The sequence below is a fragment of the Apteryx mantelli genome, chromosome 2 (assembly GCF_036417845.1).
Source record: "Apteryx mantelli isolate bAptMan1 chromosome 2, bAptMan1.hap1, whole genome shotgun sequence".
In the NCBI taxonomy this organism is placed as follows: Eukaryota; Metazoa; Chordata; class Aves; order Apterygiformes; family Apterygidae; genus Apteryx; species Apteryx mantelli.
In genome coordinates this window covers 163525823-163547010 of record NC_089979.1, presented here as the reverse complement: position 1 = coordinate 163547010, position 21188 = coordinate 163525823, and the positions used below count along the sequence as shown (strand labels likewise).

The window sequence follows — 21188 nt, the reverse complement described above, 5'->3', positions numbered from 1 at the left end:
TTCCAAAAGTAAAAAAGTCAAATGTCCTTATTTTCCTCTATTATATAGTCTATTTTTATTTACAATGTTACCAAACAATATTCTGTATGTAAAAAGTGATATAGTTAGCGGGACGCTTCCTGCTTAGCAACTTCTCAAGCGGAGTGTGGCTCGAAGAGGACCGCAACAACAGCACTGTCGCAACCTCCTCTGCAATAAGAGTTTCTTCCATACTTAAGCGAAACCCAGACCGTTCTCCTGCAAAACAGGGTAAGTTCTGACAGTCTGCCTAGAAACTAGCACAAGAGGAATTAAACGTGTGTTCTTCGGTTTCTATGCCGAGATCTTAAGGGGGATCCATATTCCTAGTGGCAAAGGCCTGACCCTACCAGCTTGGAAATACCCACCAGCAGCTTTGCACTGAATGGACCCAAAACTGCTTCCACCAAAAAGGACAGCTCCAGTGGAACCAGGATTGAGTCAGGACACACAAGTAATTGCCGTCGAGCTACTGGTGGGCACTCATGTACCTTCTCTTTGAAGCAAACATACACACAAAGATCTTGGCATTTCCATAGGTGTAACTTTTATCTAGCATATTTTATTCTGTAACGGGATTTCAGCTAAAGAATATGAGGCAGAAAAAAGACATGCGTTTCTTTTGACTTAAATAGAGAAAACTTTATGATCAGGACTAGATATAATCTTTAATCAGAACAAATAGGCCAGGTACCACTTAACAACGACCAGCTTATAGCCTTTTCTTACAAAAGGCACCTATATTTCAACGTGGGCCATATACAGTTTCTAGCCTTGCCATACTAATAAAATTGCATTAAGCAAGTCACAGCTCTACGGCCTCAAGAAAGCAATTTTAGCTCCTGTGGTATTTCTAGTCTCAAAACGTGAGCTCAAAATTCCTGCACCTAGGAAACCCGCTCAGCCAGTGCACGAAGGAAGTTACAGCGGAGAGCAGGGAATCCTGGCTCCTGAAGTCAGGGAAAATGTCACCATTCACGGAGCCACCCTGGATATTCAAGACTAATATATACCTAAGAATCGCCATATAAGAGAGGAAGGTCAACACTAAAATTCTGCCACAAAGTTTTTGAAGAGCTACTTCTTCCGAGTCTGAATGTGAAGTGAAATTTAGTGCTTAGGAAGTAACGTAATATATGTTGTGCCCATCACATTCAAGGGAGTGTTAAGAGGAAACGAGTCAAAATCGCTCATTACAGCTACACCTGTGGATGCGCCTTATTGCCGGCTTGGAAAAAGCCTCTACAGTGCTGAACAAAACCAAAACGACGTTGTCAATGAGAGTTCAAATGCTACATTAGTGGTGAGGAAACAACTTGCTTGACAGCTCTAAGTGTCTAAAGACCAATAAGTTCATCAGAGCTTGTCTGCGTTAATAAAATACCATTTTTTTAAAAAAAAACCCACAGTTTTAGTTAAACTGGTACAAATTTTTAAATAGACATGAGTTCAGGATTTCCTTCGCTGCTGCGATAGCAAGATACATATATCAAGATACCTTTAAAATTTGCAACTGAGCACACATACGTTTTGGAAATTCTTTTTTAAATCAGTTTCTAAATCGTGCTGACAAGATGATCTATAAGGAACCATTACACCAGGGAAGATGGTAATACTTTACAGTCAACTTTTGGTCAAAGTTTGTAGGTTCTTACAGTTCCTCGCAGTAAGATAAGCTACATGTGAGAATTTTTGTTTATGCTTTCTCAAAAGAGAAGATTTAAGAGACTGCCCAGTAGGCTATTAAAATCATATGGCACTTTCAATAAATACTTTAAAGCTTCTTAAAGAAATCAGGATAAAAAAGCAACTGCTGTAATAAGCCTGTTTTAGCCATTATATATAATGCTGAAGGAAAAAAATCCAGAACAGCAAACAGATAACAACAGTTCAAAGACAGTACAGCTTTTTTCTTTCTGCAGCAATATGAACAAGCTCCCATTTCCGGGAAAGGGGAGCAAACACACCTAGAAACAAGTATTCACTCAATCTTAATTCTGCTCTAGACTCCACCCCAACCCTTACATCACTTCACTTCCAAAACATAGTCACATTTTTATATAAATCTCAGTGCAGAAACGTATCAGAAGATCAAAGAAAAACAGTGATACCGCTAACATTTACGACTATGCTTAATATTAAGCAAGCGACTAGTGTCATGACATCCGAAGAGCGACATGCATGCTTAATGTTAACCACAGGTATGTTGCAGCATCAGAACCGAAGATGTCAACCCCTAGCAGGGACATCAGCCCGGTCAGAATGGTATCATTTTGTCTGGTTTTTGACAAGGTTTTCTGAACAGAATCACATTAAGAAACAGAAACTTCCAAACCTACACACAAAAATACAATTACATGTGTGTACATACTAATATGCAATATACATTCAGTAACTTGAAAGAATAGTTTAAGACTTTATTCAGATAGACAAATTAAGGCAATTATCTTAATGTCTCTTCAAGATAAAGGACCACGTCCTCATTTGCGAACTCTAGGTTTTAAAGCTATACTTTTCAAGAAATATATTTCAATTTTTAAATATTTTCTCCAATTGGTAATTTTGCTTGCTTAATAAATTATATCTGTGCAAGGGCCCACACTGACAATTTGACAGTGACAAGGAGTCCAATTTGATTATATAATATGGACTTTTTAACATTTTTGTTATAGGATGATTAGTTCAGGACTGCATTTTAGCTTAATACAAAGAAGAATTTAGAAGTTCTGGCAATCCAATGGGCATAACTTCATTAGTCTACCAAGACACAGAATTCATGTTATATTCAAAGCCCCCCCCCCAAAAAAAAGAAATAAAAAGATGTACTGTCCTTTCACTAAAACAGACCAAAAAAACAAAAAATAAAAAACACAGAATGGAAACAGCCTTCACAAATAAGAGTGAATAATGCCCAGGTACCTTATACAGGCAGTTATTCTACAACTGTATACAGTTATTTACAATGGTGCTTTATAAAACAAAAAAAAAATGGTAGCACTTCCTAAAAGATTTTGGAACTTTTTTTCTTTTTTTTCTTTTTTTAAAACTCCCTTGTCATAAAAGCCAACTTACATTAAAATATACTTACTACAAGACAACACAACTAACAAAATATATAATAAAACTCATACAAGTAGAAAATTCTGAGGTATTTCTGGTTTGAGGTGGTCTGTGGTCATGAAGTTTTTAAATTTTTTTTTTCAGTTTAAACCTCGGAAGCCACGTAACGTGTGTGTGTGTGTGTGCGCGCGTGTGTGTGTATTTTTTTGTTTTGTTTTTTTTTTTAAACATTGCATGTTTTGCAAATTAAAAAAATATTTAAATGTTGAATCAGCAGCATTAGGAACATTCACTGACTAGAGCAAGTTTATGGCATAATAGAGTAATGGTATTTTCGAATATGCACCACTTTAAGACAAAAGAGTTTAGTCGCGGAGTAAGGAGAAAGCAGCGTTAAAGACGCCGGTTTAAAGGATGCTAGAGGAAACGCTGCTGCTGCTCGGTCTCCTCCGCATGCTGCCGCTGCCCGAGGCACGGGCTTCACGGATGCTATGGGAGCCATCTGCCACCGGTTCAGGTAACTTCCACCCTCCTCCCCCAAATCAAAGCGGAAAAAAAAAAAAAAAAAAAACCCAAGATTTAATAGAGGCAGTTTTCACACTTTTCCTTTTTTGCCCATCTGTGCCGGTAGCTTGGGCTGACAGCTAATCAACCCCGAGGCCGAATTTCCCAAATTGACTCCCGTTTCAAGCGAGATGCAAAAAGTTTGCAATCCTCCCGTGTTCTGCCAAAAGCGCTTCCGACAACGCGCTTTGCAACCTCTTGCGATCGCGCCGCTTAAAAGCATCCTTCCCGTTACCACCTGGAGTCGAGAAACAAAAGGTAACGACGGTTCTGCTTTGCTCTTTCACCACCCGAGCCCGAGCGACAGACCCGGTGCCTTGCCTACAACGCCGGGCTCTTTAACTCGGCTTTCTCCATACGCCGCAGCCATTAATACTCTGCCCAGAAATGTCCTTCCCCTCCTCTAATGGTTACCTGAGAAGTAGCTCCATAGCAAATGATGTTTCTCCAAATGCTGCCAAGTCCAACGTCACTCTCCCCACCCCTACGCTAAGCTCCCCCCTTCAATTCTACCACCAAAGAATTAACATTCTCTGCCCGGTTACTTTTTTTTTCCATGTTACAATGACACCCGTTAGATCCGTAAAAGACACATCTGCTGTTTTTTTTTGAAGCTCACTTCTTAAAAAAAAAAAAAAAAGAAAGAAAACAAAAAAAGAAAACAAAACCAAACCCCAAAACAAACCAAAATGGGGAAAAAAAATCCTTTCGAGGAAGGTGTAATCTTATGTAACAGTCTTAAGTTTCCTCCAAAGTTTGCAGCATTGTGTTTTCTAAGATGGTAGGTGGTTTTCCTTTATGTCACAGATGCTCTGCTTAGAAGACAGACCGATAAAGAGAAACCGAGAAAACTGAATTAATAAAAAAAAAAAAAAAACTGAAGTGAGTTTGTTGAGGTTCTGAGGTACCTGCACCTTTTCTGCATTCATTAGTCGGCACCTGAATGCTTGCTGAAATGTCCATTTTTAATACAGTAGAGCAATGTGCTGGTAAAATTGATCCAATCCAAAAAAAATAATAATAATAATAATAACAATAATAATAAAAAGTCAAGATAAAATAGCAGCTGCATTCATGTGTTTGTTGGATTTTTGTTTTTTGTGGGTTTTTTTTTTTTACTTTTTTCTTTTTTTTTCTTTTTTTTTTTAATCCACTGAGTCTGGAAAGACAAAAGTGAACCAGGACTTAGATACTAGACTCTTTGGGCGGCAAGTCCACGTTGGTGACGGACGTCACGATGGAAACGAGGCAGTCCGAGGTAGTGCCGTTTACGGATTTGCGGATTTGCGAAATGCGCTCCTCGACGCAGCCCGCCGAGAGCCGAGCCTCTGCGTCGTGGTCCCAGCACTCTTCGATAGTAACGCAGAGCTGCGCCAAGCCCTGGGGAGAACAAGGTGGAGAAAACCCCGTCACAGCACGGTCCGCTCGGGGGCGATTTTTCTCCCGACGCCCCGGGAAGAAAGCACAGCTTAAGCCCATGCAAGGAAAGCCAAGCCCATTTTTTCCAAGGATGGATGTGCAATGCAACTTCTGCTGCTTCTACATCAGATATCGCCAGGCCCAGGTGTGCAAAATATCATGAGCTTGGCTTTAAAAATGACTTTAAATGCATGTGATTTCAGGACATGGTAAGATTTTTTTTTAAGCTTCTGGTTTACGATTTGGTCACATCCAGCTTTTTCTATAGACAAAAAGCACTTTTCTTTTTTTTTTAAATCAAAGTATAGCACATGATTCAGCCGTTAAATCTTTAAAAGACAAGACATCAAGTGTTATGATTCTCACGATAAAACCGTAAAAGCTGGCAGTATTGTATCAGCTGCTATAAAACTGTTATTTTGTTTACGATGCAGCACCTCACCTGCAGATATCTACAAAATAACTGGTAAAATACTGCTGGAAGAGCGCGGCTCTTATTCGAACCCCACTTATACAGAAGCTGGGACAGTCACCTTCTCCCATAACCAACCGTTGTCCCCAACTCCTAAATGATGAGTTAGTATACCTAAGTCCAGGCAAAACCATGGCAGTTGGGTCAGAATAGAGGCATTTAGCTTCTTACTAAAGCCCTCAGAGATTTCACGACCTGCTTAATTTCCCAGGCTAAAAGATCAGCTCTTTTATTAAAAATGCTAGTCTGATATGATCTACCTTTGGGAAACCCAACTGCATTTTACTTCATTGTCCGTTTGCCTTCACATCTAATTAATTTTTCTCCCCCAAATTGCTCAAGCTTTGCATACTATTTAGCTTGTGAGGAACATGTCACCAACGGTATGGATCATTTGCCCTATCTTAACAAAAGGTACTATATTTTCCATTCCTTCATCATCCTAAATGAGTCCTACTAAGCAAATGCATGATACGTTACAACATGCTCCATGTCCACTGCCACGGACTGATTTTAATCAGCTGCTTTACCCTCTAAAGAAGGGAAAACCTATGGGAAAAAGTGGGAAAGTGTCATTCAGCCCTTCACTTGGTGGCTCCGACGGACAAGTGCTCTGCCAGGACAGCAACGGGAGCGTAGGACCAGCCACCGGGGCCAAGCACTCCAGTACTGCCGCCACGCAATCACGATTGCTCCACACTTGACAAAATTAATCCCGCTGGACTGCGGAAGTGAAGTTCACCTGCAGTTTAGTTTCTGCCTCAAGGCAACACAATCCTGCCAAATTGCTGGAAGATAATTTCCCTGTTATTTTTTCCTTTTGAAGTTAACATCTGACGCGTAACTGCATTTCTAGTCCCAGCCACAGAGGCAAACGTTTTCAGCTATTAACCGAAAGGGACGTACGGGGTGTTTCAGCCAGTGATCCTTGAACACGGGGCGCATCTTCTTGTGAACCACCACTTCCTGCAGGTCCTCCAGGGATGGGTGCTGACCTATTTCTTCTTCAAAAGGCAGCATATATTCATCCACCGGACCTAGGATGCACGGGGAGAAGGGCGTTAGTAGGGAAAAGGCCTCCGCCGAGCAGACGTGCCTTCGCCACGCACGAGCCGCGGCTCCATAGCAACCGAAACCCACCGCGGCAAAGCCTCACGCAGAGCACAGTTCACACGTCCTTTTATACAAATGCGATTTACATTCTTCCTCCACAACGGACGTTGCCAGCCCTGCCGGGTGTCTAGCCGCGCGTTTTCCACCGCAGTGAGTTACGAAGCTGAACTCTCACCCGCGACTCCCGCATCCACCTCTCTCCTAGAGGCAGCCTGCGGGGCATCCAGGGATTTATTTTAACAGAAAGAGCAAATCAGCTCAACCTCCTCCCACCTTGGCGTACCAATTCAACACACAATATCCTAGAGAAAGGTTTCGGTCTGAGCATAATTTCATTTTAGTCCCTGACTATCAAGGTCAAGCACATGTAACACACTTGTAATTTCTTCTTCAGCGCTCTGCCATGTTCATAGATTGAAGTCAGCATCGACACAGCTGAGCGACTTGATCCTGGTTACTGCACTTACTGCCCAAGTACCTACCAGCAGTTGTGTACCGACTGCTCCCAGCTCGTAAGCGCAAAACGATTCCTGAATGCTTTGGTTAAACCAGTTATGGATGTGAATTGCTCTGGGCCACAAGAACAAGAAAAGTGCTGGAGCATCAATGCAGGGTCCAGACTACAGCAATAACTTCTGCTTATTGAAACATCATTTGGCCTTCTGTAATGCTTAGATGCACTCATAGAGCAACCCAACCTAACTGATGGGCTTTCTCAGGACCCTCTCTGGCATTATGTATGGTTTCTCAGTAGCAAGGAGCAATCTCTTTCAAGACTGGAGATTTTTCAAGTGGACCTTTCCAAACTAAAATAAAAGAGCTGACCACTTTATCTGGTCATGAACCGTGACACCAAGAACATGGTATTTAGGTACTTTGAAAAATTACTAAAACAGCATATCACTTTTCATGTTGACAAAATGACAGTCACTGAAACAAATGGAAACATTTATTCCAAATGGCACAAGAATGCTCATGACCTTCCTTCCCACGTCCTCAGACAGGAACCAGGCTATAAGCAGCTGCAGTGATTAACCTCCTCACCCTCACAAGCAGCCAAGTCAAGGGAGGCAATTCAAAGGTCTACAGACACGGTGGGAAATTTTGAGGGAACCACCATTGCAGAGCCTCTGTAATGACTCCTACATCAATGATGGAAATCCAGGAAATCGGCCCTGGAAAGCCGATTTCTGGCTCTTTGAAATTTAAATGCCCAATTTCCCATCGCAGATCTAGTCAGTGGAGCCAGGAGAGCAATTTGGCTCACCCTGAAAGGTGAGGTGCTCAGATCCCTGCTGCCTGGGGGTTTAGGCACTTGGCACACAGATAGACAACTCGATGTAGATGCACAAAATTTAGGTATCTTTATCTGAATCCCATCAGAAGTACCTTCATTTTACAAGCAGTGTCTTAACCCTCTCTTCTTTTCCAAAACAAGCCCTAAAAACATATTTTGGCCTCACAAATTCCACATGGATTGAGTGAAGCAAGATTATAGAAATAACATATCTCTCTTTGAAGACCCAGTACAAGGATCTCCAAGCCAAATGTGCTGTTAGCTAAAGCTGTGCTCACCCACCATCCTGCACCTGGAATTTAATCCAAGCCGTTTCTGGAATTATGGTCACTGCCTGCCAGCTCACACATCAGGACAAGGACTATTTGTCACTGAAGCCAGCAGACATGAGTGTGACCACAAACATGGAGCAGAACTGTTAAATAAGGTGATGTGATTCATCACTTCTGACCTAAAAGTACAGATAAGGTTCAGTGTAATTCCCCCTCATCCCAAAGAAAGTCCTCCCTCTGATTTAAAGGTGCTGTATGAGATACTTTGAGAGACCAGCTGCTTCCTGAGAAGAGCAGGAAGATGACCAAAACAAGACAAGCAAAAATCCAAATTTTGGGGGGGCCTTAACAGAGAAGAGATTATTCCCACCTCTAACACCTGCTGAACGATCCAGAATATCGCTGTTTCATCCCACTGCACCACTATCTCCCTGCTCCTCTGGCATTTTATCTAGTTAGACAGTAACTTTTTAAGGAAAAGACTTTCTCTTACCACACACCTATGCAGACATCCCAGTTATAATCAAGCTCCTCAATGCTACTGCAATACTAATGAAATACATTTGAAGTCCAGGGAAGGTAATGTTAATTTATGAACTTGAAAGTCAGTCCGTAACACCCATGTCCACACAAGAAGAGAGAAGTTGGAGCAGGCAACCTTGGAGCTAATACAACAAAGTGATTGCTTCCCTGATCGGGGGCAAGGTCCTGCAAATGGCACGGATATCACCAGAGAGCAGATGGGATATTTGGAGATAGCATTTCTCCAACAGGAGAAACGGTGCCCCATTTTGAAGCATTATTTTAGGAGAAAACACCCTGAGAAAACAGACACCAGGAAAGTTTGTTCTTCTGGCTCACCCCGGAGAAAGTGAGATTCTCCAAAGGTGCAGATGAAACTATGAGCTCAGTCCACTGCTGAGGGAGAGCTTGACTGGCAAATGACAAAGATTAAGACATACTGACTTATGATAGCAGGCAAATGGGCTTGCTGAGCCAGGAAGATCCTTTCAGCCCTATGTTTTTTTTTATTTTACTGAGGTGCTTCACTTCTGGTCTTTCTGTTTGGGCTCCAGTACTGTCCTACAGAGGCAAGGTGCAACAGCCAACCTTGGGCTGAGCGCAGCTCTTTTCTGGAGCTCAAGCCTGCCTAGGTCACAAGCAAAAACGCAGAGTACCACAGAGAGCAGCACAGCAGGCACTTGGGACTGAAGGAAAGCCACCGTTGACGGGAGGAATCACCTTCTCTTTCTTTCTCTGAGTTCTCAGCCAATTTGCAATGTAACTGCAACACCATTAAAAGCACTTTGAGACTTGAACATTACAAAGATTTTTATCCACAGAGAATGAGCTTATGTTAAAAAACAAGCACACAAGAGACAGGTTAGCTGCTTAATGAAAACATCCTTTTTTTTTTTTTTTTTTTTTTTTTTTTACAAAGCCGGGTTCATTCTCTGGACCAATAAAACACGCTGAAACAGAGCCCTCCACAGGGAAGAGGAGATCTTTATTCTTACCGTCAACTGCTCTACATCTGGAGACTAATTCCCACAACACCAGTCCCATTGCATACATGTCTATTCTCAGGAAGGCATCTCGCTGGAAGTTGATTGCTCCCTCTAACACTTCAGGAGCCATATACCTCCTTGTTCCCACCTATGGAGAAAGAAACGACTCAAGTTAAATTCCATTTGGGCCCGTCAGCCTCCGTTGGTTAGAGATGAGTGACAGCTGTTTCCATTAGCCTTCAGGCTACTTCTGCTACATTTGCACCTACCTCAGAAAACATGGAAAGGGGGTCTGTTTTTTCTGACACCATTTCTCATTAAGATCGCTTGAGTCTCGATAAGCTACCTGAAGGAAAAAATCTAGGTGGATGGCTATGTGTGTGATATTCATTCAGTGTACGCTACAGGTCTAATTTAAATGCAGTGATGCAAGATGAGTACGGATGAAATTCTGCCTTCTACGGCGTCTTGCTACAGCAGCACACGCTGCATGTGAAAATGCTGTCTCTGGAGACACGTAAAACACCCTGAGGTCAAGTCAGAGTCAGTTAGCGTAGTTGCTGAAAGTTCAATTCCCTCTTGCTAACCAAAAAAAAAAAAAAAGAGAGAGAGGAAAATGGATGCATCCTGAAACGGTAGGAAAAGGCGTTTGACAGCCTTGGATAAAACCATTCTCCTGCATCCACATGACTTGTAACGCATGGACACTGCAAAGTCCTGCCCACCTACCCTGGCTTGTCATGATCTGGTTTGGAAAAGATCTCTCTCACCTTGAGGGAATAGTTCAGTCCCCCTTATACTGGATATCTTGCTATTTTTAGTACAGGTAGAGCCACACAGAACTCCTCAGGTACTTGTGGTTACATGTGTGGTAGCATTATAGTCCGTACTGTAGCACAGATTAGAGAGCAGAGCAAGGGAAAAGCACCCTTTTAATGTGGGAATTGAAATGCCTTTTAATATTTTCCGTTAGGGAATCCTCATCTGATCTTGCTAGAACCCGAAGAAGTGGGGCCAGGGGGAAGCCTGGGCATGAAAAGGCGTGAAAAGTGCTGGAAATGCCCAAAGAAAGGTGACAAAAATGAGGAAAAGCTGTAGGTGGCTAATCTGCAACGGCATCGACTCATTCTGGGACAAAGATAAAAAGGGAGACAGCAGTTGAGCTGTGCAGGCAGAAAAATAGGAGGTGCCCAAAAGGCAACGACTGGCCTTAGCTTTACCCCCACCGCACAATAACAGAACGAGGGGTCGCTCATTGAAAGTTAAAAGCAGAAAACTAAGAACCAATAAAAACGTAGTAAATGTTTTACGCAGCGCACCATCGGCGTGCAAGATTTACTGTCGCTAAAGGTCACCCAAGCAGCTACAGTCGCTGAATTCTTAAAAATAATTGAATAATTTTAAGAGTATTAATATTTAATAGTAAGACAATAAAGAGGACTCAGATCCCATGTTTCAAGGAGTAAGCTGCTTGCCTCCCGGGGTCAGGAAGGGCTCCACCTCCACACTGCGCAGCACTGTGCGCAGATAGGAGCAGCGGGGGAAAGTGCTCTGCGCTTCTTGCGGATAAAAGTGATCCTGGAGCTTATGCCTGAGCATCCGTTTTTATGGAAATGGAGTATCTGGAAGAGAGCTGAATGCACAGAAGTGGCACAGGGAAAAGGCATGCGGGGGGACAGGGGTGCTGGTACATTTGCACGCGCATGCAGGGTGTTTTTTTCGGCAGAAGCGTGGCCCGGTGCTTTCCTTCATGCAGGACCCTGGGCTGAAAGCCCTGCTTGTACGCGGGGGGCTGCACGCTGCCGTCAATCCCCTAGGTTCGACTCTCTGGAGTAACATTCCCCGTATAGCTACCGGGAGAAAAAAGGCATTTTCCTCCCTCGTGAATGACACGAGGAAAAAGAAAACAACCTGCCTGTAATCTCCCAAGCCCTAGATTGCATCTATGGAAACTACCCACACAACGCGTAGAGCTGCAGCAAGCCCAATTTTTTAAACGGTATTTTTAAAGATAATGATTACCTGTCCGTGAGTGTCCCCTGGAGGTTTTCCAGGTTCGAACCGCACAGCGAGTCCAAAATCAGCTAGAACTGCCGTCAAATCATTCTTCAGCAAGACATTTTTACTCTTGAAGTCCCTGCGGACAGCCAAGAAGCAAGTTTGGGAGCGTTCATCACGGCACATGTCTACTCGCATTGCAATGTGCCCCCTTGAGACTTTGGAGGCTTAGGGTCCCCCGGAGAACGGACGCTGCCTCCCCCTGAGGCTCGGCAGGCCTTGATGCACTGCTGGGAGGCATGGCGGTCCCATCGCCTCTCCTATATGGCCCAAAGAGCACAGAAAGGGCACAGGAACGGTGCAAAATAGGGGCAAAAAAGGGAGAGGAAAGCACAGCTTGGAAAAGGCAAGGCAAGGCGTCAGCACAAGCACGGGGCAAATTATCATCCGGACAAAAGCAGGGAGTGATATAAAGGGGGCGTTGCGTCCACAGAACACCCACACATCAAGACGGATGGCTGAGGAGTTTCCCATCTGCGCCCTACGTCGCTGTCCATATCTCACACCGCAAGGTACCTCCACATCCCCTCCCATCTCCTCTGCTTGCAGCGCATCCCCTCTGAGATGCACTGGAGGAAACGCATGCATGAGACAAGGCTACACTGGACGGCCAGATTATTCATCCTGTTTCTCCTCAATGAGCTTAAAATGCAGAGAAAAAACAACACTATGCCTTCATCAAGAATCAGCAATTTCTACACGGCCCAATTGCAGATTTTAATTAGAGCGGGTGCCACAAGACGTCGTTGCTGTTGAGTTACCCGCAAGCTTCTTGCTGCAGACCTGAACCTCCGGACACTTCTTGTATTTCTTACTCCCAATACCAAATGCAATCCCGGTTAAGGGGATTCATTGAGAACCTTTATCCTAGCGAGGATGTTCATTCTCGCCTACAAAATCAGACCTGCCTGGAAATGAGCAGATGCCAGTGGGACTCTGTTTGCCCCGCCTATCCGCTTTGACAGACTTTTGCCACGGTCATCTATTACACTTATGTTTTAATTGCTGGACCAATCTCCCTCAGAGAGTTTGGAGGGTAGGAAAGGGAGAAGTGGAGGGGCTGGACCCACACCTGGATGAGGGTCACGATCAGACTGCCCGACAGACAAAAGCCTTTTCAGTATGGGTGGTGGCACTGTGCTTGAAGATGACTTTCAGGTCAGAGTCCTGCGCCGCAGAGGTATCGTTTCAGGGCAGCTCAGGTAAGTCTGCCCGAGCTGCCTTGGCCAGGAAAGGGGCACGGAGGATGAACACCCTGAGATGCCTAACCAGTCAAGCCTTGCTCCCTGGGCTTCCCACATTTTCATCTGAAAAGGAATGTTTGGCAATATAATTAAATTACAGACCTTAGACAGCAGATGGCAATTGTCCTGTATGCTCAGCATTATAATTTCCCTATCATCAATTCACTCAGTGACCCTGCTGATTGCAGGACATTGCAGGCCTGCACAAAATAATTAATGAGGGCAGATACAATTGTTCCGCACTGGAGTGACCTGTCAAAAATCTTTGGGAAGAGAGAAACTGCTGGACCGTACAGCAGTGCTGCTCACTGTGTCCTCAGATGTCAGAAAACCAATTCAAAGCACCACATGCAAAATCATTCTGGGACATTCAGGCCTTGATTTTTAGCTTCAAAAAAAAGGGAAAAAAGGAAAGAATTTTTTTCAGAGCACAGCAGCATCCCAAGCTAAAAACGTAGGATGAACATTTCCAGCTCGAGGATTAAGAAGGGGAAAGTGGGTTATTCCCTCGTACAGCTGTGAAGTTGGATAGTCGAATGCAGCTAGGAAACTCCAGCAGAAAACAGTCTCCAACACCTCAATGGGACACAGGGTTTCTAAGGACACACTACAGTTTTGCAGTATCTGCAAAACATTTGCACACCTCCGTTACAAATAAAAATACATTCACCTAATACTTGTCATCTTAGAGACTGGCCAGTTCCACACTCCAGCAGTTTCACCACAGGCTTAAAAAAAGCAGCAATCATGTAATGACATAGATAAACTACTTTGCTCGGTCAACATTAGGGGATTATGCTCTGGTACAGACTGTACATGCGATCTTTGCAAAACAGTGGCTCAGCCAGGAGAAGGACCACACTGAAATCACGAGACAGTCCATCTGAACGGCACGAGTCCGAAGTGAAGTGAGACCTAAGACAGGATTTTTTTATGGGCTCTTTGCTGCTCCTGTTCACTTGCAACACACCTCGGACATGCAACAGTTAGGTGCTATATCCTGAGCAGATATATATATATATATGTATATATACACACACAGGGACATCCATTTGTGCATCCCTTTTTTTCCCCCCGTCTCCATAGACTTCCCCATTTCTCCACGGTCTCCTTCCTTCCACAAACCACCCAGCAATGGCAAGTGTCAACCGCAACACAATCATCCGGGCCTGGGAAAAAGGCCTGATCCAACCCCTAGCAACGAAAATTCCCACTGACAACATTGCACATTAGAAGAGATCCTAAAATGGGTCGCTGACGGAGGAAAGTCATTCCCTTTTCGTGCAGAAGCACCGCAAAAGCCTGAAAAGAAGAAAATACCCCTTGCAGCGTAATGCTTCAGACTAGAGAAGAAGAGCGCGAGTGCTCTATGAAAATCGGTGCGGGAACCCAACTTAGACACCGGAGCTTTTATTTCCAGCTTCCACGTGGGGGCACTTGAGCACCAACAAGCGATCCTATAACCTCAATCCTCCTTTTTATGCCAGGGGCCACTGTGGTTTCAGAGTTAGCCGAAACTCTGTACGGCAGTGACTCAGGGAGCCCTACCTGGCAAGTCAAGCATCTTCCCGTGCGGTGTGTTCAGCCCTCCAAAACCATCCCCCAGCTTTAAAAAGCATGGGTGATTGTTTTAAAAAACTAGGAGGAGAGTGGAGTAATCCACGGGAAACCCACTGCTTCCTGAAATTCCCTCTCCTGTCGGTATTTTCTGGTTTCGCACACCAGTGATGCATTCTCCATCTTTTATCACTTGCTAAATGGATGGGGACGCTAACGAGCACGATCTGTTGCTTTAAACCCTTTCCCGAGCCTTCCTCTGTCCCCCGCCCTTAGGAATTTCCCCGTATAAGCCCCTGCCTTTATTTCCCGGGGACAAATGTCAGGGACACGGGGTCAGCCCCAGGAGCAGCACAAAGGCAGCTGCGGGCTCTTTGAACAGCCCGCGCTTCGCAGAAATCTTAAGGTTTGGGGGTTTGTCTGGGGGCAGGGGCACCCTCGCAAAAACGGAGGTTATCTTGCCGTACGGCAAGGCGGCCCCGCTGGATGAGACACAAACTGCTGCAGCTGGACGTGGGTTGCGAGTCCCTCCTAGATGAAGCGCGGCGGGCGCGGGGGGGGAGCCGGGCTGCGGATTACCGCGTGCAGCCGTGCAACCCGCGTAAATCCTTCTGGAAAACTCCCCTCCTCCCACTGTGCCGCTAGCAAACAGCTCGGTGGCGCGGCTTTAGCTCAGGGCAAGCAACGTGAGACCATCAAGACCGAGAAGGGGCCTAAAAGAAGGTCCCGTTGCAGCGAGGATGCTATAACCCACATCCTGCTGTGTCCCAGCTGTCCCCATGGTGCTGCCGCCCAGCGCGGTTCAAGGGGGTGCCAAGAGGTCTTGGAGGCGCTGACCACTTCCTCCGATGTCTTTCACAAGCACCCTGGCAAGATCCGAGCGTCATAAAACTACCACAAGAAATAAACAGCAGCCATTTTCTATTTCTCCATTTCTTTCCTAACGATCTAAAGCTCTGCGGGAAGACATGCAGTGGAATCATCAGTCTAAAATCCTTCTGGAAGAGTCCAATCTCGGTATGGCCACAGAAACGCAAGGGTTATAATGTGTTTTATCGAGCACAGCCCTTTCAAACTGAACTAACCAGAGGTTTGGCAGTGCTCTGAATCCCATTCCCACCACATGTCAGGAGAGGACTTAATGGTGGAGGGAAGCACCCACCCTTCAGACATTTGCCCTAAACCATTACTGACCTTATTTACTATTTCACAGACAAAATGCTGATTACTTGACCTTCACCATTCCAGAAGTGGGTGAAAAAAATTCATGTCTTAGCATAGATTTTGTTGGGATAAAAGGCACTGACCTCCTGCAAGCACAATTTCCTCCTCGGTTCAGCAACATCACTGCAAAGAAGTCATGAACTTTTGACCAAGGCACTTGAAAAGCATTAAGGAAAGAGGCTGTACCTGTGTGCGATAGCAGGTTTGTGTCCTTCACCCTTGCACCAAGGGACATCTTCGTGTAGGTAGGACAATCCACGGGCCATTGTTTCTGCAACATGGCAGAGCTCGTTCCAGCTGATAATATTCCCCTTCAGGTAATCCGTCAGAGAGCCCTGAGAAATAGGACATCGTACGTTCTTAATCACAGACCCCGCCAAAGTGACAGATGTGCCAACTCATCAGTTTAGAAAATGACAGTAACGAGTGCTTGAGAAATTTGAACCTTGATTTGATAGGGGAGAAAAAAGGAATTGCTAGCAAAAGTAAAAAGAAGAAGAAAAAATCCCAGAAGCATTCTTCGGTCCTCAGCTCTTTCCCAGAGCACAGAGTATCTGGACTTCCAAAGCGAGTCTCAAGTCTACTGATCTGCCAGGGAATAGGAGGGAGGCAACGAAGGGACAAAAATCACCACAAACCAGAACAATTCATCTAGCCTAAAAAGGGGGAGAGTCTTCCATGCAAGAAGATCATGCATCCTATCAGCTGGCTGTGGAAATGATTGACTCAGTAGACCTTGGATTAAATAGAGGGATAGCATTGCTGGCTCAACCCTGGATTTGTGCATGTTTGTTTTATTTTAAGTGTTTGATAACTAAGGCAATCCATGAAATGGAGATATGCCCTGAGCTTCAAAAGTAAACACAGAGCCTATCCACAAGGGCCGAGTAAGGACTATGGTGGTGTGTGACCCCCAGCTTTCCCTGCTGCCCTGCACGCATTACAAGACAACAACTGCCTGTGAACATGAACTGTGGCCTTTTCTGATGCCTCTCTCCGAGTCTCACCTTTCTTAGTCCAATATTTGTACTGGAAAGCCTTAAAAGCTAAGGGAATGGTCTTTGAAGAAGGGGAGTGGGAGTACTTCTCCACTTCCACTGAAAGATGTCTCACCAGGAGAGTCAAGACAGAGACCTTGGGGTAGCTATGGGAACGATATTAGATACCAAAAGTTGCTGCTTCATGGCCAGACCAAAATGGATGGGCAGTGACACATTACCTTGTCGTGGAAAGCTGTGATCAGCCACAGTTCTGTCTCTAGGTTCGTCCCTCTTTTCTCTGCTGCAATAAACTGCAAAAGGTTTTCATGCTTCATGCCAGGGGTATTGAAAATCTCTCTCTCGCTCTGCCAAGATTGCTTATCCTAAAGCAGGGAGAAATGCACCATCAAAGACCACACTTCCTTTTAAAGCAAACAGCTCCTTCAGCTCAGTTGGAGCTGCTCGCATTCCTCTTAATGTCATTCGCTGGGGTTAGGACGTGATACATCCCTTTAAAATGAGATTGTTTTCCTAAAGGGCAGAAGCTGGAGAAAGACTGGAAGCTGCTGTTCTCCCCTGTCCAAAATTACCCTCAGATATTTCTAAAACATGTGGGGGTGGGGTGGGGGATCTAAACCCAACATCATTGAGAAGTAAGATTTCTCAAGATTTCCTAAGGCATGCAAGAATAAAACCCAGGCATACAGCATCCAGGTCTGCATTGTAGCTGTAACAGTTAAACCTGTATAATCTAATCTAGATTCTATTGAATATTTACTAGTAGGTCACAGCTGGCTTGGACAGAAGATGTGCAAATCTCCTCTAAGCAATGCCAAGAAAACAAATACGAGGAGAAAAATTAATGAATAAGGAGATAGTGGAGACGTTTCAGTCTTTCTTCATTCACTTGATTTGTGATTGCTTTCCTGCTTCCATTTGCAATTCCTAGAGAGACAGGAATGTTCAAAGGTTTCCCAGAGTGGAAGATACAAGCTCACAGAAATGCTCCAGCGCAATTAGCTTTCACAGTGCTGGGACTCTGCCTTTGTAAGTTGTAAACTGTTTGTTAGGTTTGGGTCCGGATTTACAATTTACCCAGGCAAGCCACACAAAGCCAGGGATTTGGTCCTTTGTGTGCACTTCGGGCATTGCAGTCGCACGCTGGACTTTTAACAACGCTGGCATTTGGAGGAGAAGTTAAAATACCCTGCAGATTTCAAAATGTGACTGCTGGTTTCAAAATTTGCCCAGCTTGCAACAACTACTACAGAAAGCATTTGCTAATGAGATAACACAGAGAAAAATATAGGGGAGGGAGCGTCCTTGAACTTTTTCCCCCCAGCAGAAGAGTCCACACATATCTTTGCTAGAGTGTTAATACACCTCCATAGGCTCTGAGAGCATCTCAACATTGGTGAGGAAACCCTGCTAGTGAGAACCTGACACAAAGCCCTTCTCACCTGAATTGGAAAGATTTTCACTGCTACGTAGTCATTCATCAGCTGAGCTTTCCAGACGCAGCCAAAACGTCCCCTTGCTTTGATCTCCAAGAGCTGCAAAGGCTTAAGGCCAACCAGCGGAGAAGGGGGTGGTGGCCCAGGATCCTACAAAACGAGAGGAAGAGACACTATTGCAAGCTGAAGTCAGACTCCAGGTGTGTGGGAGGTGAAGGGGGGCAGGAGTAAAGAAGTGGTATTTTGTTTGATACAAATGGTTTAAATTTAGTCTTCACAGCAAAACTTATACATTAAGAGCAACATGAAATTCCCCATTTTGCTTTCCAGAATATTTATACAGAACATATACAACAATCTACGCCTTCGAGTGTCACTTTGTGTGTCATGGTGTAGTTCGGCACACACAAGTCATCCTCTGGCAAAACCTGAATTCTCTTGTGTTTTCAAAGCAGGAGCTATTTTGGGCTGCAAAACATGGATCTACCTCAAGGCTACCTCCTGCCAAAAGTGGGAACTTTTCAATCTTTGTGACCCAACAGCAAAATGCTTTGCACTTTGTTAGGAGTGCTTCGCATAATCCTAGCAATGGGCAGCAAACAGGTCTGTCAGCGTAATAAAGATAGTATCTGTTCAAACTCTCTGTTTCTATGAAAGAACAATGTAGCCCAGCATTAAGCTTGGCGTTGGAGCTCTGTCCATATCTAACTTCATACTTGGAAAGTTCAGAGTATGGTTTGTATGGGGCTGTGCTGGGTGCAAGGAGAGGTGGCCACTCGCCCCGTCAGAAGAAAACCGATGGCTCCAGGCAAGCAGAACAAGCAAAGACCAGTTTCCTATGGCTTTGGGCTGTGGGCTCCTGCATGCATTCTCCGATGTCTCATAAAACCTGAATTGTAAAAGGGAAAACATCTCCCCTCATCCCATAAAACTGGTAGAGGTTTTGTAATCTCTAAGGCCCTACTCCCCTGCAAAGTTAGTTGAAATCAGACACTGGGCTTGAGAGGGCCAGTGGAAGGGCGGACACCAAGCAGGACTGTGTGAACTATCCCTTAGGAACCCAGGAAAATCTTACAATTTGGGCTAAAACCAACAGCCTCGTGGGAGAGGCTAACATGAGCACGGAGGCTGACTGTGGCACAGGGCTCAAAAAGACAGAAGAAAAAGTTATGGAGAGGAGTATTTCATCTTTTCTCTTTTCCCACCACCTTTGGGAAGCCAGAGGTTTCCCTCTCACCTCGTTGATGTCCACGTGCCCGTAGGGAGGCTTGCGGTGACGGTACATCCAGAAGGCCAAGAGAATGGCCATCGACAGGACAGCGATGGGAAGCAAAGAGTAAACCAGGATGTTGAGCAGGGAGGGTGTTGGTGGCGGCGGCTCGTATATGACTGCAAGAAAAGAGCAGGTTAAAGGCGAGAAACGATCCTTTAGGCGTGCAACAACGCTGTCGGCTACATGTCTGGATACAACCAACCACTTGCCTTTCTGCTCCTCCAAAGCAGACAACGCTTAGTGGCATATCTCATATTTTCCTGACATCTAATGGCATTCATAAGGACCCATTACTCTTTTCCATATTGCTATTATTAATGTAATAGGAACGGTCCAAAACACACTTTGCAGGCTGAGCCTCCACGTGACCTTTATTAACGATGGCCGCGAGCAACGGAGGGATTTTTCTGCCGGGGTATGTAAGGGCAGAAAGCTTCCTCCCCATAACCCTTCCAAAGGCATTAAGCGAGCCCGAAATCCCTCCCCCCGCCGCTTTTCTTTGCACAGCAATCGACAACATGACAGTTTTTAGCAAAATGCTGCAGGAGCCACAATCAAATACCCTATTCCCACAGTAGTTCTTGTTCCAAATTACATCAGTGCAGTTGAGACACAAACAATGGGAATACTAAACGGAGCCATGTTGCTATGTTGGAGACATGGAAGGAAAAAATAGCACTACTTGCCAAATGCAACAAAAAAACTGTGAGAGAAAGAATATTTGCTACCAGGTTGCTACGGGTACATTAATAACAGGAGATAATAAAAACATGTAAACAATTAAAAACCTAACAGGAATGTCCAGGAAAATCTGATAATGGTCTCTCGGAACATCTCAGTAAATGCATATAGTTTGATAGCAAAAGAACCCATCCGAAGGAAAGGATACACCTGCTCTCATAATTTTTATTGAACGATACTTTGGCAAGCCTACGGCAAAAAGAAGCATCATTTTTCTATTAGCTCTTAAAAAAGGACATGCCATTACTTTTTTCCCTTGAAGTATATCCACAAACTCTGAAAGCTGAGACACACACCCATTTGCTTTTAATCCCTAGACCAGTAAAATGCCGTGTGTTAGTTAACAAAATGCAGAAAGCCAGGTTGCCCAGTGTATTCGGAGGCCTATGACCTATGAAAAATATGAGGATATATAATGAAGAAAAGAAAATACCCTTAAGAGACTGAATCTTGATCCCCATTGTATAAATTGTACTGCCCTTTTCCCCTTGTGCAAGGTTTCTTTTTGGAAGAGCCCACCGCGAACCCTCACCATAAAGAAAATCTAACCCTCGCTAAGAATATATGAGGCGCAGGTGCAACACACTTTACCCACACAGTGAAATAACATTAAAAAACTGTTCTTAAATTACCCCAGCAAAATGATGCGTGGCCTTTGCAACCAAAAGGATGCTTTGTATCCTCTCAGGTCTATTTTTTTTTTGCTCAACTGCCAGCAACCCAAGGTCACCCACGGACCAGGCGCAGAAGAACGGACCCCCTGCCGCGACTCACTCACCTTCTGGACCAGTAACTTCAGGTAAATGGGTGAATTTCTCATTGCAATAGTTGCCCTCACAGCAGCAGAAAAACACTTGCGGGTTTTCTTCCGTGGCCACACATTCCTGCCTGCACAGGGAAGAGACAAACAGAGGAACAAAGGGAAAAGGAATAC

The 21188-nt window shown here is 44.6% G+C and overlaps 1 protein-coding gene across 2 annotated transcripts in view; it reads right to left on the bottom strand.

The window, feature by feature from the left end:
- Positions 1-4650: 4650 nt before the first annotated feature.
- Positions 4651-21188, bottom strand: part of ACVR2B (activin A receptor type 2B) — a 98268-nt gene continuing 81730 nt past the window's right edge. The window contains exons 3-11 of one of the 2 annotated variants that reach the window (XM_067292531.1): positions 21033-21142; positions 19478-19629; positions 18247-18390; positions 17026-17169; positions 15993-16141; positions 11746-11860; positions 9733-9871; positions 6440-6570; positions 4651-5022 (exon numbers count right to left, since the gene is read on the bottom strand). In XM_067292531.1, the coding sequence (XP_067148632.1) occupies positions 4828-5022; positions 6440-6570; positions 9733-9871; positions 11746-11860; positions 15993-16141; positions 17026-17169; positions 18247-18390; positions 19478-19629; positions 21033-21142 (1279 nt within the window). In that variant the 3' untranslated portion in view covers positions 4651-4827. The remainder of the gene's footprint in view (positions 5023-6439; positions 6571-9732; positions 9872-11745; positions 11861-15992; positions 16142-17025; positions 17170-18246; positions 18391-19477; positions 19630-21032; positions 21143-21188) is intronic. The other variant, XM_067292532.1, reaches the window with a different exon arrangement.